This window comes from Lagopus muta, chromosome 7 (assembly GCF_023343835.1).
Source record: "Lagopus muta isolate bLagMut1 chromosome 7, bLagMut1 primary, whole genome shotgun sequence".
Classification (NCBI taxonomy): domain Eukaryota; kingdom Metazoa; phylum Chordata; class Aves; order Galliformes; family Phasianidae; genus Lagopus; species Lagopus muta.
The window spans coordinates 32468888-32482428 of NC_064439.1; the positions used below are offsets into that span (position 1 = coordinate 32468888).

At 39.0% G+C, this 13541-nt stretch overlaps 1 protein-coding gene across 3 annotated transcripts in view; it reads left to right on the forward strand.

Moving 5' to 3' along the window:
- Window positions 1–3049: 3049 nt before the first annotated feature.
- The window catches only part of TAX1BP1 (Tax1 binding protein 1), a 51119-nt gene continuing 40627 nt past the window's right edge, over window positions 3050–13541 (forward strand). For all 3 annotated transcript variants that reach the window (XM_048950717.1, XM_048950720.1, XM_048950718.1), the window contains exons 1-2: window positions 3050–3174; window positions 4831–5014. In XM_048950717.1, the coding sequence (XP_048806674.1) occupies window positions 4838–5014 (177 nt within the window). In that variant the 5' untranslated portion in view covers window positions 3050–3174; window positions 4831–4837. The remainder of the gene's footprint in view (window positions 3175–4830; window positions 5015–13541) is intronic.

Sequence of the window (13541 nt, forward strand, 5' to 3'; positions counted from 1 at the left end):
TCATTTACAGACATGCGGTTTCTTGTGCCCATTGTACAGTGCAACACTGCCAAGTCTCACACCTCAGGAGTAAGCTCCTGCTCTCTCCTCTCTCTGTCACACGCGTACATGCACACACATGCAAAATTTACATGTCTGCTCTCACCTACACTCTTTTGGGAAAAGCCACAAATTTCATCAATCTCACTCATACAGATCTAAAAATCTTGGCAGCTTTTGAATAGCTTTTTTTCATCACCTGCAATTAACTGTTGGAAAAGAAATCCAAAATATACACAGAGAAACTTTCTCCTTAATAGGAAATGTTAGCAACAGTGTGATTGCTAATATGTTCCAAAGTTTTGCCACACCATCTTACTGGAAGGCAAAGTCTGTATGCTCTGTGATTAGATTTCCTTAAACGCTGGGCAATCAGTGTTGTCAGCTGAAATATAAAACATTATTTATAACTATTTAACTGCTTTAAGAGTATAGTTAATAGCTTTCTGTAACATGATCTTAAAGAAGTTGATTAAGTGTGCTTTACAACGTGACCAGGAAGAGCTTCCGATTAGTGACATCGATCTATATATTTTACATCTCACATGGCCCATACTCTTAAAAGTTGGGAGTGTTTAAATAGGAGTTGAAGCAAAATGAAATCAAATCATTAGAACCTAAGCATTTCCTTACCACACTTCATCAATATCAACTTGTCATGCCAATAGATTGAATATCCACAACATAAAGTACCTTTCTCTGGTCATAAAAACTAGAAATACACAATTTTTCTGTCACTCATTCAAAGCAAAGATGGCTCTCAGGGGAATAATACAGATCTGGATTCAAAACATCATGGCTTTGATTCCAGCCGTAGTACCAACAGTAAACAGAAATACATTGGGCTCTTAATCTGAATACAAGTTCAAATGTAGCCAAGGTTAAACACATGTGATAGGGATGCATTTTTAATTTCAAACCAGTAATTTGCTAATGGAGCTCACAAGTGTAAAAAGACAGTGTCATTATGAAAACAGTAAATGATTTCTAAGCTTGTAACACTTTTCCAAGAGTCTGTAGCATGCCCTATGCTTCCCATGGCAATCCTGGTTAGTTACTGCTTGGAGTTTTTATTCCTCATTCATCTTATGCCTGAAGAGGGAATTGTGCAGGTATCATACTTAGCAGAGGAAGTCTCTCTATAACTACAAAACAGAGGGATTTTTACATCTTGGTCTCTATTTCCAAATCCTTCAGAATTTAGTATTGCTCAGGTCCAGTTACTGCATTCACATATATTTTTACCTTATTTAGGTGTGCAGTGAAAGAAGAGGCAAGGGACGAAACGGAAACACAAGGGATTCTGACCTGGTATCAAGAAACTTTTTTTACAATTAGTGTTGTTGAGCATCAGAGCACTTAGGTCCTCTAAGTGATGCTGGAATCTCAATCCTCGCTGACATTCAGAACATAGGTAGGCTAGGCCCTAAGTGCTCTCATTTAGAGCTGCTTTAGGCCTCTTCCAATCTCTGTGGTTCTGATTCCATAATACAGATAGGGAGAACTGTGTCAGAAAGATGCTTGATTTCTTACTTAAAACAACAAACATAAAATTAAACATTGGCTAAGTAATGATTCTACATGCTTAAGAGTAAAATTCTGGTATACATGTCAAATCTATTATAAAATACTGCTTCAACAAAAACACTTTCCTGTGTTCTTGAAGTCAGTGCAGCTAGAAAGGTGGGAGTCAGACCAAAGACAGGATTACTGCCACCAAACCCATAACAAGCTTTTCTAATTGAATTAGCGTATTAGAATCTCACATGACAAGACATTCACCAGAAACACTATCATTTTTTTATGTTACAATATTAAATACAATGCAGATAATATAAACAATAATAGAAAAAATAATATACTATACCCAAGAGCTAGTTTCTCAAAAGATTTATATTACACAGATGAATTTAAAGACTCCAGAGGTCTGTTCCAGCCCCAAGCACTCCATAATTCTGTGATTCTACTAAGTGCAAATTTCACCAATTCCAATTGCAAATTCTGTGGTTGAAATCTTTCTTTGTAGCAGTAAAAGCATGTTAATTGTTGATACTGGGATGATGGAGCACAGCTTTGTCAGTGTACTTTCATTCTCTAAGTGGCAATAAGAAAATGAGAAAAGGTTCTGCACCGTAACTATGTAGAGGGATAAAACTGCTATCTAAACTTACAATATAAATACATCAGTGACGATGCTTGTTAAATCAGATTTATTTCAGTAAGAAGTGTTCTTAATTTAAATAATTGAAAAAACATTTCTAGATTTGGTGGTTAGCGTTAAGTGCATTTGCCCCCCCCTCCCCCCCCCCCAAAAAAAGTGAATTTAAGTACAAGGAAAGAGAAGATTATTCTTTACTTATTTGCCCTTTACACATTGTATGAATCACAAACATATACAGTTTGCTTTAACTCCTACCTAGACATTTAGCAATATAAGTAATAATTTAATATAGAAATATGACTAAATCATAACTAGTTCTCTTGACTGAATATTATGAACTGAGCACAAAAATCTTAATTTCAAAACTCCCAGTATTTTCCACAAAGTAGCATCATAATGATAGTGAAAACAAAACTATTTGTCTCATCACTGTTTATACTTCTCAGATACTGACTGTGAAACTGAAGTTCTTTCAAAGTCAGAGCCCACAGCAGAACGGTGTCTTGTGACTCTTAGACAACCCTTTATCCCACCATGACGTGCAAAGAGTAGTGAGAAGAAATGGAAGGTAGAGATAAGACAGAATAGTTCTCCCCACCTCCTCAGAAGTATGTATGACTGGTTATTGCACCAATTTTGTTTATCACTACACAAATTCCTCTGTCTTAAGGAAAAAAAAATCTTGCACACATACTTCTTGTGTCTTCTACCTGAAAGGAGGTCCCTCTTTTATCTCACTCCTTGCTGGCTCAGAGACAGGCATAGGCCGGGAGCTTAATAGCAGCAGCTTGCGAAACAGGAGCTCGGGTGACGCGAGCTCAAGCGTCTGCGCTGCGCTCTGCCCAGTCGGAGCGGCGCTCCCCGCCTCCCGCGGGCACGGCCGGTGCTGGAAGTGACGCGAGCGGGCGGGGCTGCGCGGCGCTGATGGTGGAGGCCCCATGTTGATGTCCCCGGCGTCCTCCGCGCCTGCCTAGGTAAGGGGCGCTGCCTCGCGCGGCCGTGGGGAGCGGGCAGGCTCGGCATCCCTTTTCCCGCCGGCCCCCACCACCCGCTGGGGCGGGCAGAGACGTGAGGCGGCGGGCGGCGGCGCTGCGCCACCGGGCGGCCCCCCCCCCGACGGGTGCCATGGGCCGGGGCAGGAAGAGGCCGTGCCGCGGGCGGGGGGCAGCGGGGCTCCTTATCCCCGGGCGCGGGCCGGCTGCTGAGCGAGCGCTGCTGAGGGGTGGCCGGCGAGGACAGGTAGGGCCAGGGCCGCGGCCGCGACTGGAGGTTTGAGGGTGGAACCGGCCTGGCCTCTGCCTTTCCTGCCCGACGGGCTTTTCCTCATCCCGTCCGTCTCGCCTGACTGGCCGTCTCCCGTGAGAATCGCTTGTCACGCCGCTAGCGAAGCCCAGACGTAGCTCTTCTTGCTTCTCTTCCTCCTTTCTATCGCCGCGAGGTAGGCGCGCACCCGGCAGCCGCTGCCGTACCGCCGGCTGTACGGGGATCTGCGCCCCAGAGCCGCGCGTTCGGTGCCGGGCGACGGTCATCCGGCTAGTCCGGGCGGCCTGTGCAGGCCTGGATACGGGAGAGCCTCGGGCTGCAAGCCAGAGGAGCCTGCAGAAGTCGTTTCTACTTTGTAGCACATTCTTAGAATAAACTTCCTAATTTTTAAGGAAATCTATTTAAAAAAAATTATATTCTAGTGGTTCTCTTACCAAGGCACTTACGGGTGATGAAAATTGACACAGTTTGTTTCATTTCATTGCTTAGCTTCAGATACTAAAGCCGTTCTGTTTCTTTTAGGTTAGTAGAAGTTGTGGCTTTATATCTTTTAATAATTCGAAGAGATAGACCATTATGGTCTACTTTTGAAGCATCTTGTGGTGCTGTAATTTTTAGCACAACGTATGCAGAATGAGGTGGTGAAGGGAAAGGCTGATGGAAAGCTTTTGCAATCCGACTGAATTAGTGCTAATCCGTCCAACTGCACGCAGACTTGAATGACTGCGCCGTCAGTTCAGTCCGTTGTTGTTGGTAATGTGCAGGACTCAGGGATATCTGAGTTTAAAGTGGGTACAGCAAAGCGTGCTCCCAGGCTGCTGACATCAGAATAGAGGAGAAATCTTTTGAAGAAGATAGGGGAAAAAAAAAAAGCTGTTTAGATAAACTTTCTTCTTTGTTAAAATGTCTTAAAATGAAGCTTTCTTACTTTTACTGAGTGGGGAACAAAATTTTATTTATGAAAATGCTGTCAAAAAAATACTGAGAAGTACAGGTTTCCCTGAAGCATCCAGAATCGCTAATGGCATTTAATTAAGTCAGAACTCTACCTCATTTTCCCACCGCTTGTATTTCCTTCTTTCTGGTACTCAGTATCTGTGTTATAGCAGTGGGGGTATTCACTTAAGTGGTGCTTTCTCTCCATCTTGGTTTTATCACTGGGATGACTGCCTTTTTTCGTTCTGAGAAGTGATTGTTTTGGAGTGAAGCTGAGGCAATGCGTTTTGGTGGGCTTGGACTGTGGCTGTCTGTTGTCAGACTAGAGGAGTGAATTGTTTATTTTGTCTGTCTGGTATTTTTCAAATGGATTATTTTCTAACATAGTTCTTCACTATATTGAAGTAACAGCTTCTACAATTTTGTTGCAGATCAATCATGTCATCCTTTCAAGAAGTTCCATCTTCAGCTAACGCTTTACAGACTTCCAATTTTGCACATGTGATTTTTCAAAATGTGGCAAAAAGTTATCTTCCGAACACACACCTTGAATGTCACTACACTCTGACCCAATTTATCCATCCTCATCAAAAAGACTGGGTTGGTATTTTCAAGGTAGGTAAAATTTGATCTATTTCTGTTTTTTACATGTTCACTGTTCACTTGTTCACTGTTTCACATGTTTACTGGTTCATTTAACCAGTTAAAAATAATGAAATCTGAAAATAATAAGAACTTTCTCGTAAGTGTACGAGGAAGAATCACAGTGTATTAGTTAACTGCTTTTAGAGTCTGAGCTTTTACAATGAGACTGGAGTGATAAGCACAAGCGTGCTGAAGTAAAGGGGAGCTGTGATGTGGTAGAGAATTAAATGGAAATGATTTGGGAGGGGGATTTTTAATAATATATTCAGTGACTGCAGTCCGTGAATTGTATAAGGGAGGCATTAACTACAAGCAGGGTGATTTTTCTCTGTTGGGAACTGGTTAAAAATTTATGCTTGTATTTTGATTAACTGGTGTGTTTTGACAAACAGGAATGTGACTGAGCACGTTTGATATTTAGTGAGCAGTGTGAATGGAATGGAAGAAAAGTCAGAAGTTTAAAGAGAGTGCTGTTTAGGTTGCACAAGCATTTTGAAATTATTTAAGCATATCCTGAGAAATGAATGTTGTGGTTTTGTGTGTATCAGTCTAAGCGAGGAGGCAATTAGACAGGTTCCTAGAAATACAGATACATTTGTTTTAAAAATGCAGTGCAAAATGTGAAACTGTTTTTTCAGTGACTGCACTGACTCTGTGTCCAATCTACAGATATCCTTCATTTCATTGTCTGTGATGATAGTTTCATAAGCTATTGAGGTTTGAGGTTTTTATTCTGCTTTGCCAATTGCGGACAACAGAGCTTAAGCAATTGACTGAGAAACACGTAGAGCTGACAGAAGGTAACACGGCTGTAATGCAGCTTCCCTTTCACTTATTTCTTTTCTTCCTCCCCTTCATGTCAAACAAGCTCTTGTGTGATGAACAAAAGCAAGGAATTGATGTCAGGTTAAGTCCAGTGTTCTGGGAGTAAATTATTATTAGTGGGGAATTCCACAGCTGAATTTCTAGTCCATCTCATTCTCATCACCACATAGGAAGGAAACATCGCGAGATGGGGAAAAGGATGAAAATTGTTTTCTGTTTGTCACTACATGTTATGAATATAATTTCTTTTTATAGTACAGTGAGGTAAATGAAGCCAGCTGCGCAACTGTATCTGTGCTTATCAGTATATATGTATGTGAGTAATGCTTACAGTAAACAGTTCATACTTCACTACATTTTCACTAAGATTTTTTCCTGTGAACATCGTGGTGTTGATGGTTCTAACGTGCACTACTGTTCTACTCTAGGGGGGCAACGGCTTCAGCTGTATTCCTTCCTGTGTTTGCTCATCTGGTACACTAAGAACTTTTCTCTTACTGTGTTGAACAAAATTTATAGCTACCTCTTTCAATCTGAATGAAAATAATTAACTTAGAAGTCAAATTCTTGAGCCAAGTGATTTCTTCAGTAAATACTGTATCCCTGTGTCATCCTACTTGTTTTTCTAGTCCAGCTGTTTATGCAGCTGCACAGCAGAACAGATCAGAGAAATGATCTGACTGAAAAATACTATTTCTTGTGCCCCAGTTTTTACCATCTTGTTTCCCAGTTGGTTTTATTCCTCAATTTGATCACTGTGTGATGCAATGGACAGCTCTGCAGTTGTCACTGTGATGGAAGCAAGTGGATTAGGAAAGTGGGGAGGGGAGGGGAAAGGTTAAGCCTGAACAATTGGCATGGCTTCTTGATGTGGAATGACAATATAAGTTCATTTTTCAGATCTTTCCAGAATTCTCTGAAGAACAAGTAGTTCTAGAAACAGAAACAGATTTCATATAACAATTCTTGGATTCTAGCTTCTCAGTTTTAAAGTGTTTCCTTAGTTTCCACATGTCAAATGGCTGTTTTTATTGCAGATGCACTTGCGTGTGTGTAACTTATTGTAACTGTGCTCATTTGTGCAACTTATGTGGAAAAGTGAAGTTAAAAGTGGAATCCTTTGTAGGAGTCAGAGGTTAATTATAAGGCTTGCTTTCCGTGTGGTTATTTGTTTTATTAATTTATGAAATTTCTTTGCTCTTAGTTTTTTCAGTGTTTTTTTTTTACCTGGTGTGTAAAACTTACTGTTTTGTGTTTTTTTAACACCTTTGCACTTTCATGTTTTCGATTTTCTATGGATATTCAATTTTCTACTGGATATTCCATTTTCATCACTGAGTATGGCATCTATTTAATACTATGATACTGTAATGAATTCAGTGAAAAGTACCACAACCGGCTCCTTCATGTTTGTGGTAGTTTATTTACAGATATCCTCTTCTCAAGGGTATTTTACAAAGCAGATTAAAATAAGGAGCCAGAGCAAGATAATGTACTACCTCACTGTTGTCAACAGACATATCAAAAGTCTTCTTGAAAGGTAGAACAGGTCTAGAACCTCAGGTCTAAGCTTAAGATTTATGCCACACAACATTATTAGAAAGAACTAAAAAAAGTTCCCAAACATACAACAGTTGTGAAATTTAACACTTCTCTGTACATGCTGTAGATGCAATGTTTGGGGTTCTTGTTGTTCCCAGTGTGATTTAAACTGCTTGTTTTTGGTGTTCTGTCATGCCAAGCAAAAGGAATTTCTTGCTGATGTTGTGCATAGACAACTGTCTTGCAGACAATTCCATTAATGCAAGCACACAGTGTTCGTATACTATAAGGGTAACATTGCATATGCAGTGAGTATGGTATGGCAGGATATTTTAGTTGTACCAGTTTTCTTACAAACTAGATCTGTCTAATGGACATACATGTTGAACTATACCTTTGGCAAAAACTTGGGGGCAAAAAGAATAGCAGTGAAGATGTTACACTTATCTTGTCATTTGTTTCAAAGTTCTAAGTATACAGTCTTTTTATTTTTTTGTATGTATCTTTTTTTTTTCTTCTCTGTTCCCCATAGGAAATTTTTGACTGAATTTCCCAATCTGCTGTTATTCACTGCTGCTATTTCTTTTCTGCTATTTTGATGTTCTGGTGGGTCATTTGTGATCAAACACTGGAAGATCTTGATCAGTTTTATCATGCTTGTTAGCATGGAGGGAAAAAAAAAACGAAAACAGAATAAAACAAAGCAGTTTTACAGTTTGGTGTTGGCCTAGTGCTTGGCATGTACTTCCTTAGCCTGAATTCCTCTTTGTGCTATTTTATTGGAACTACAATTTGAGATCTGCTTTCCCTCTATAAGGGATTCTATGCAGAAGATCCTGATGCTCCTACAGTGCGTGAGGGGAGAAGGCTTATTGATCCTGGTAGGTTTAATAGCTGATGTGTACTCCCAAAGTGATCCAAGCGCAGTGTCCCTTTCTTCTCCTCCCTTACTGTTTGATGAGCTGAAATGTGGAAAAGCCCTTAGGGTAATCCAAATTGAAACCTTTGAAATGGGGGAAGACAATTAGTATGTGTTCTACATCTGTTTGCAAAAATTGACTGGCTGGTAGGTGGTCCTATTCTCCGGATGGGGAAGTCTACAGTTTGTTAGTTTGTTCTACAATAAAGTGAAAAAATCATATGGCCACATGAGATATATATATATATATATTTGCATTATTAATATACAGTGTCCAGATTTGCAGAAGTGTTTGGAAAAGTGTTTGGCTTTTAGGAAGAATTGCTTTATGCCTCAATCCAGAGCATATGTGTGCAAGTTGGCCTGGCAGATGTTCAGTGTGCAGTAGATGAAGCTTTACTACATGTCTCAAAAGCTCAGTGAAGTAACTTTATGGGCATGATAAGGTGTGTTGCTTCAAGAGAGCAGAATGATAGGTGTATGTGTTTGTGGCATATATTGTAATAATATCTAGGTTTCTGAAGATCTAATTTTGCAGAAGCCAGCATGCTGGAAGGACCTTTGATATCAGGTGGGAATCTTACTTATTTTAATATAATGGCTTCAGTTATGCTTCATCATTAACTAATCAAATCTTTTCTGTTTCTTGGATCCAATAGTAATAATACATTTTTAAAGCAATCGACATTGCTGTTCTGATAGGATCTTGACTTTAATTATAGATGGACTTTTGGTATTGACTGCCACAATATCTGCCAAGAGAAGAAAAGGAAATTCATTCTTAATGTTTACATTTTTTTAATATCCGCAGTCTAAAAATGATGGTTTGACTTTCTGGTAGCTTGAAGCATGGAAAAATGAATAACCAGGGTTGGGAAGATCTTGAAAGGTTATTTGAATGCAAGAAGCACAGGCATGGTCTGAAAAGGTGCTCATTATTTAGGAGGTCATACCTCAGCTACTGTTTGTGCATCAGTGCAGTATGTGTGTTACATGCAGATTAATTCCTGTCCCTTCCGTGCACTGATTTATAGCAAACCTTGGACTTAACTTGTCTGTGATCTGTAAAGAATTGGTGGTAGATTGACAGGATGGCTAACAGATAGCTTGGTTTTTGTGTTGTGGCAAGACTATAGAAGTGCTTTTTTGCAGTCCTCTGGATTATTTATTCTCCTTTGAACTTTGAACTGCAAATACCAGCACAACTTGTGTGAGCAGTTTCAAAGTCCTGGTTATGTCATGGGTTGATATGCTAGATAATAATTACTTCCATATCTGCAGATCGCATTATGAAGTATAGGGCAACAGCTGGATGTGTTACTGACCACAGTCATACTGAAGTACATTTTTTTTCTGGCACGGAGTCATCACTGCACAGCACAACATGGTAGATACAGGAATGGGTAGTGAGCAGTATGTCCTGTTTTTAAAACAGTAGGGAAAGAATTACTGAAATTCAGAAGGTTTCGAGAATTACTGTATCCACCAATAATAGTGACTCTCTTTCTTTTTTCATTTGCCTTCCTAAGAAGGACGTATCTCAAATAATAGAAATATCTCTTACAAATAATTCTAAAAATAAGTCAATTGTAATGTCATTCACAGTTTCCTCACTAAGTTTACATGACGCTACTTTAGTAAGAAATTTTCACGTTCAATTCAAAGTGTCATTAATTTTCTAGAAATATTTGCTGTAATATGCTTGTGTGTTAAAGAGGCAAGTGACATAACAAAATGGTCAGTAGCTAGTGGCAATTTTGAAATAAAAAGGTTGTGCTAATATTGTTTTAGTGAAATGTGGTAAATTAATATTTTTACTTAAACCCAGCCACCTTTTTTTTTCATTCGTCTCTCTTGAAGTAAACAGTAACTTTGTTACTCTTTGATCTGTCATAACATTTCCTTGGACAGTCATTTACACCTGTACCAGGTTTTCTTTTAGAGTGTTCACATTGTTTCTGTATTTATTTTGATTTATACATAGTATGAGAGAAAGTTGATCATATGGTCTGGGCACTCTGTCAATGTCACTTTCACATATTCTTCTGAACTATGAGATAGAAGTACAACCAACAAGAGATGATAATAGGTTGGGAACCTGATAGTACCTTGATACAGCAACAAGTACCATATGTTCTCAATAGCCTGAGTTAAAAGGTATGTGTTTGTAACATTCAGCAGAGATGGACAACTTTGGGGTTTGGGCATGCATGTGATTTCCTTCTTTCAGAAGGAGTTCACTGTATACTTGCAGTACTGAAGAGTACTTTGTCAAATTATATTCCAAACTGCATAGTTTCCTTTCCAAAACAAAAAGGAATTCATTTTAACTCTGATAGTTCTTTTAGAGTTGCATCATATTATGTATTTATTACAAATGCCCTTTTGGGCTTGTCAGTGTTGCTTCAGCTGAACAGGCCTTTCCTGGATTTGTTTCTTTGATCAGTTGGCAGTACACGTGCTGTGTAGTTAGGTAAGTCGCTATGCAATGGAGCAGAGTGAAAGGTGCTGTTCTTGTGCTTGATGAGAACTGTTGGAGGCCAGTGAAGAAATGACTAAAGGTTCTTGTGCTGCAGTGCTTCTTCGAAGCAGTCACGCTCCAGATTGAGTTGAAATGGCACAAAACAAACAAACAAACAAACAAACAAAAAAAAAGTATTCATTCTTCACATTCATGTAAAACTCAAGAAATAAAAAAAGGAAGTTTGAAAATACTTTTACATTTTAAACACTGTGCAGTTGTAAGGCAGACTTCAGAACATCATCTTAATAATCAGATGCAAGTCAAAAGAGGTAAATAAAAATAAAATGGTCATTATTTTTCCTCAGTAGCTCAGTGTAGGCACATGGACAGTTCCCAACTGTACTGTTACTTTTTTTTTTTTCTTTGCATTGTTTGGTTTATTAGTCAGCTGATTTTCTTTTTTTTTTTTCCCCTCGCTTCTTGGTGGAAATGTACTATGGGTAAAACATAAATATGGGGGGAGCTAATGACAGAGAGGGCCGTTTTGGTGAAAAAGGGACTCGTATATTCAGGGCACAGAAGAACCAACTTTGACATCTATATACCTATAGAAGGAAGTGCTGTGTGGTATGGGTGTTGCGGACAGCTGAGTCATCCCTACCAGTCCAGCCTGACTGAAAAGTACTCAGTGTTCATCATTGTGAGTTTACTAAACTTTGGCATTTCCACTGTGACTACAAAACTGGTTATGCAACTAAAAAGTAGCTTATGATGTCTTAAAATGAAAAAAGCCCTTTTGCTCACAAGTAGCAAGTAGAATGAACGGTTTGCTCTATAATGGCCTATTAAAGCTTTCTGTTTTATGAAAAGAAAGTGAACTATGTGTGTATTGTTTGAGTAACACATTGCACATGGTAATGTAATCTGAATATGACACTTGTAGGAGACATGATGTTTGGCTGTGTATTTTGTGTTTGGCTTGAAAATGTGGGTAGAGATGGTTGAAGTAGGATTTGGATTCCCAGCTGTTAATTTGTTAGTGTGTGGAAACAAATGCTGAAATGTGTACACAACTTGCTGTTTTGAAAAAGGATTTCTGAGTAAAGTTCTTGATAACTGAAAGTACAGAAAGAGGCTAGAGAGGTGTACGAAGTATTAGGTTACCAGCAGAAACTTTTTCTAATTCTGCTTATAACATGATTTGTCATATATATATGTGTTAGTTTAAGGGAGTTGCATCATCTAAGTCTCGTTTTCTCTTTTGGCCGAGAAATAAGAACATGAATATTTCCAGAGTTTTTAACGTTGAACAAAGAACTTTTGAGAGCCACAAAAATGATCCAAAGGATGGAACACTTCTCCTGGCTGGGAGTGCTGGGGCTGTTCAGCGTGAAGAGAAGGCTCCAGGGAGAACTGAGAGCAGCCTTCTGGTATCTGCACAGGGACTGAAAGAAAGAAGGGGACAGACTATTAACAGGCTCTGCTGTGATAGGACAAGGGGAAATGGTTTCATACTTAAAGAGGAGAGTCTTTAGTCTTCTACAGTGAGAGTGATGAGGCACTCGAACAAGTTGCCCAGAGAAGTGGTGGATGCCCTGTCCCTGGAGATACTCAAGGTCAGGCTGGACCAGGTACTGAGCAACTTGATCTATCTGTAGGTGTTCCTGTTAACTGTAGGGAGTTGGACTAGATGACCTTTAAAGGTCCCTTCCAACTCTAAGAATTCTACGATTTTCAGTTTTCAATGAATTCCTTAAAAAGCAGTGGCATCATTGCAGTCTGTCAGTGCACTGGACATTGGATGGTGAACTTGAGGTCAGAGTTCATGACAAGTTTTGTACGTAGTTTGACTGTTTATTCTTTTTCTCTTTCTCTAAAACTCAGAGGGTTTTGTGCCAGAGTTCTTGTGTGTTTTATAATGTTTCTGTGCTTGAATGGGAGTATTGTATTATTTGCCGTTGCTTGTGCCATGATTTTGCTTTAGAATTGCAAACTGTGCCTTTTCTATTCCTCTTTGCTCTCAGGAATTTCCACAGTGCATTCTGGTAAGATTTCTGGTGGGAATCACATACATATCTGCTAGTGTACACTTGCTTTGCACTTTGGAATTTTGGGTTTATGTCAGTAGTTGAAGATGCATTTTCTTTCTTTTTTTGTTTTTTTCTTAAATGATGTGAAGTTACTTTCATTAAGGGAATCCCACTGAGTTCTGGCACGACAACAAAGTCTGTAGCTATTTTGATGTAGATACTGTTTTGCTTGATGGTGCTTTCATATTGAAAATCTTACTCTAATTTTTTATATTTTTTAATAGAAAAATAACTGTTTTAAAGATAAAGGTCCTAGACTTATAACATCTGTTACTTACTTTTCTATTTATTTTCTTCTCAGCATATCATTACTTTGGTTTTACTCCTTGTTTCTTTCACGTAAGAAGTAATCCTGTGGAAGTACAGATTATCGTTGTTTGATAGGAAAAACATGGAGAAATGTTACTAAGTTTATGTCTTTTCTGTACAATAACAACCTTCTCCTTTCTTGTGTAACTGTGAGGATTATGAGATTTGTTCGTATTTTCTTCCTTGCATTGTCATGTTTTTGCATATGTAATTCCTAGCAGGGAAACCTGTTTTCTGAAATCCCGTGTATGAAAATAATCATTGGGAAATCTGTTCATGCAGATAACCTTGCATGTGCCTTGTTAGGAAGTAGCTGGTTTCTAAGAATCAGAAGAGTATGAGATGGGA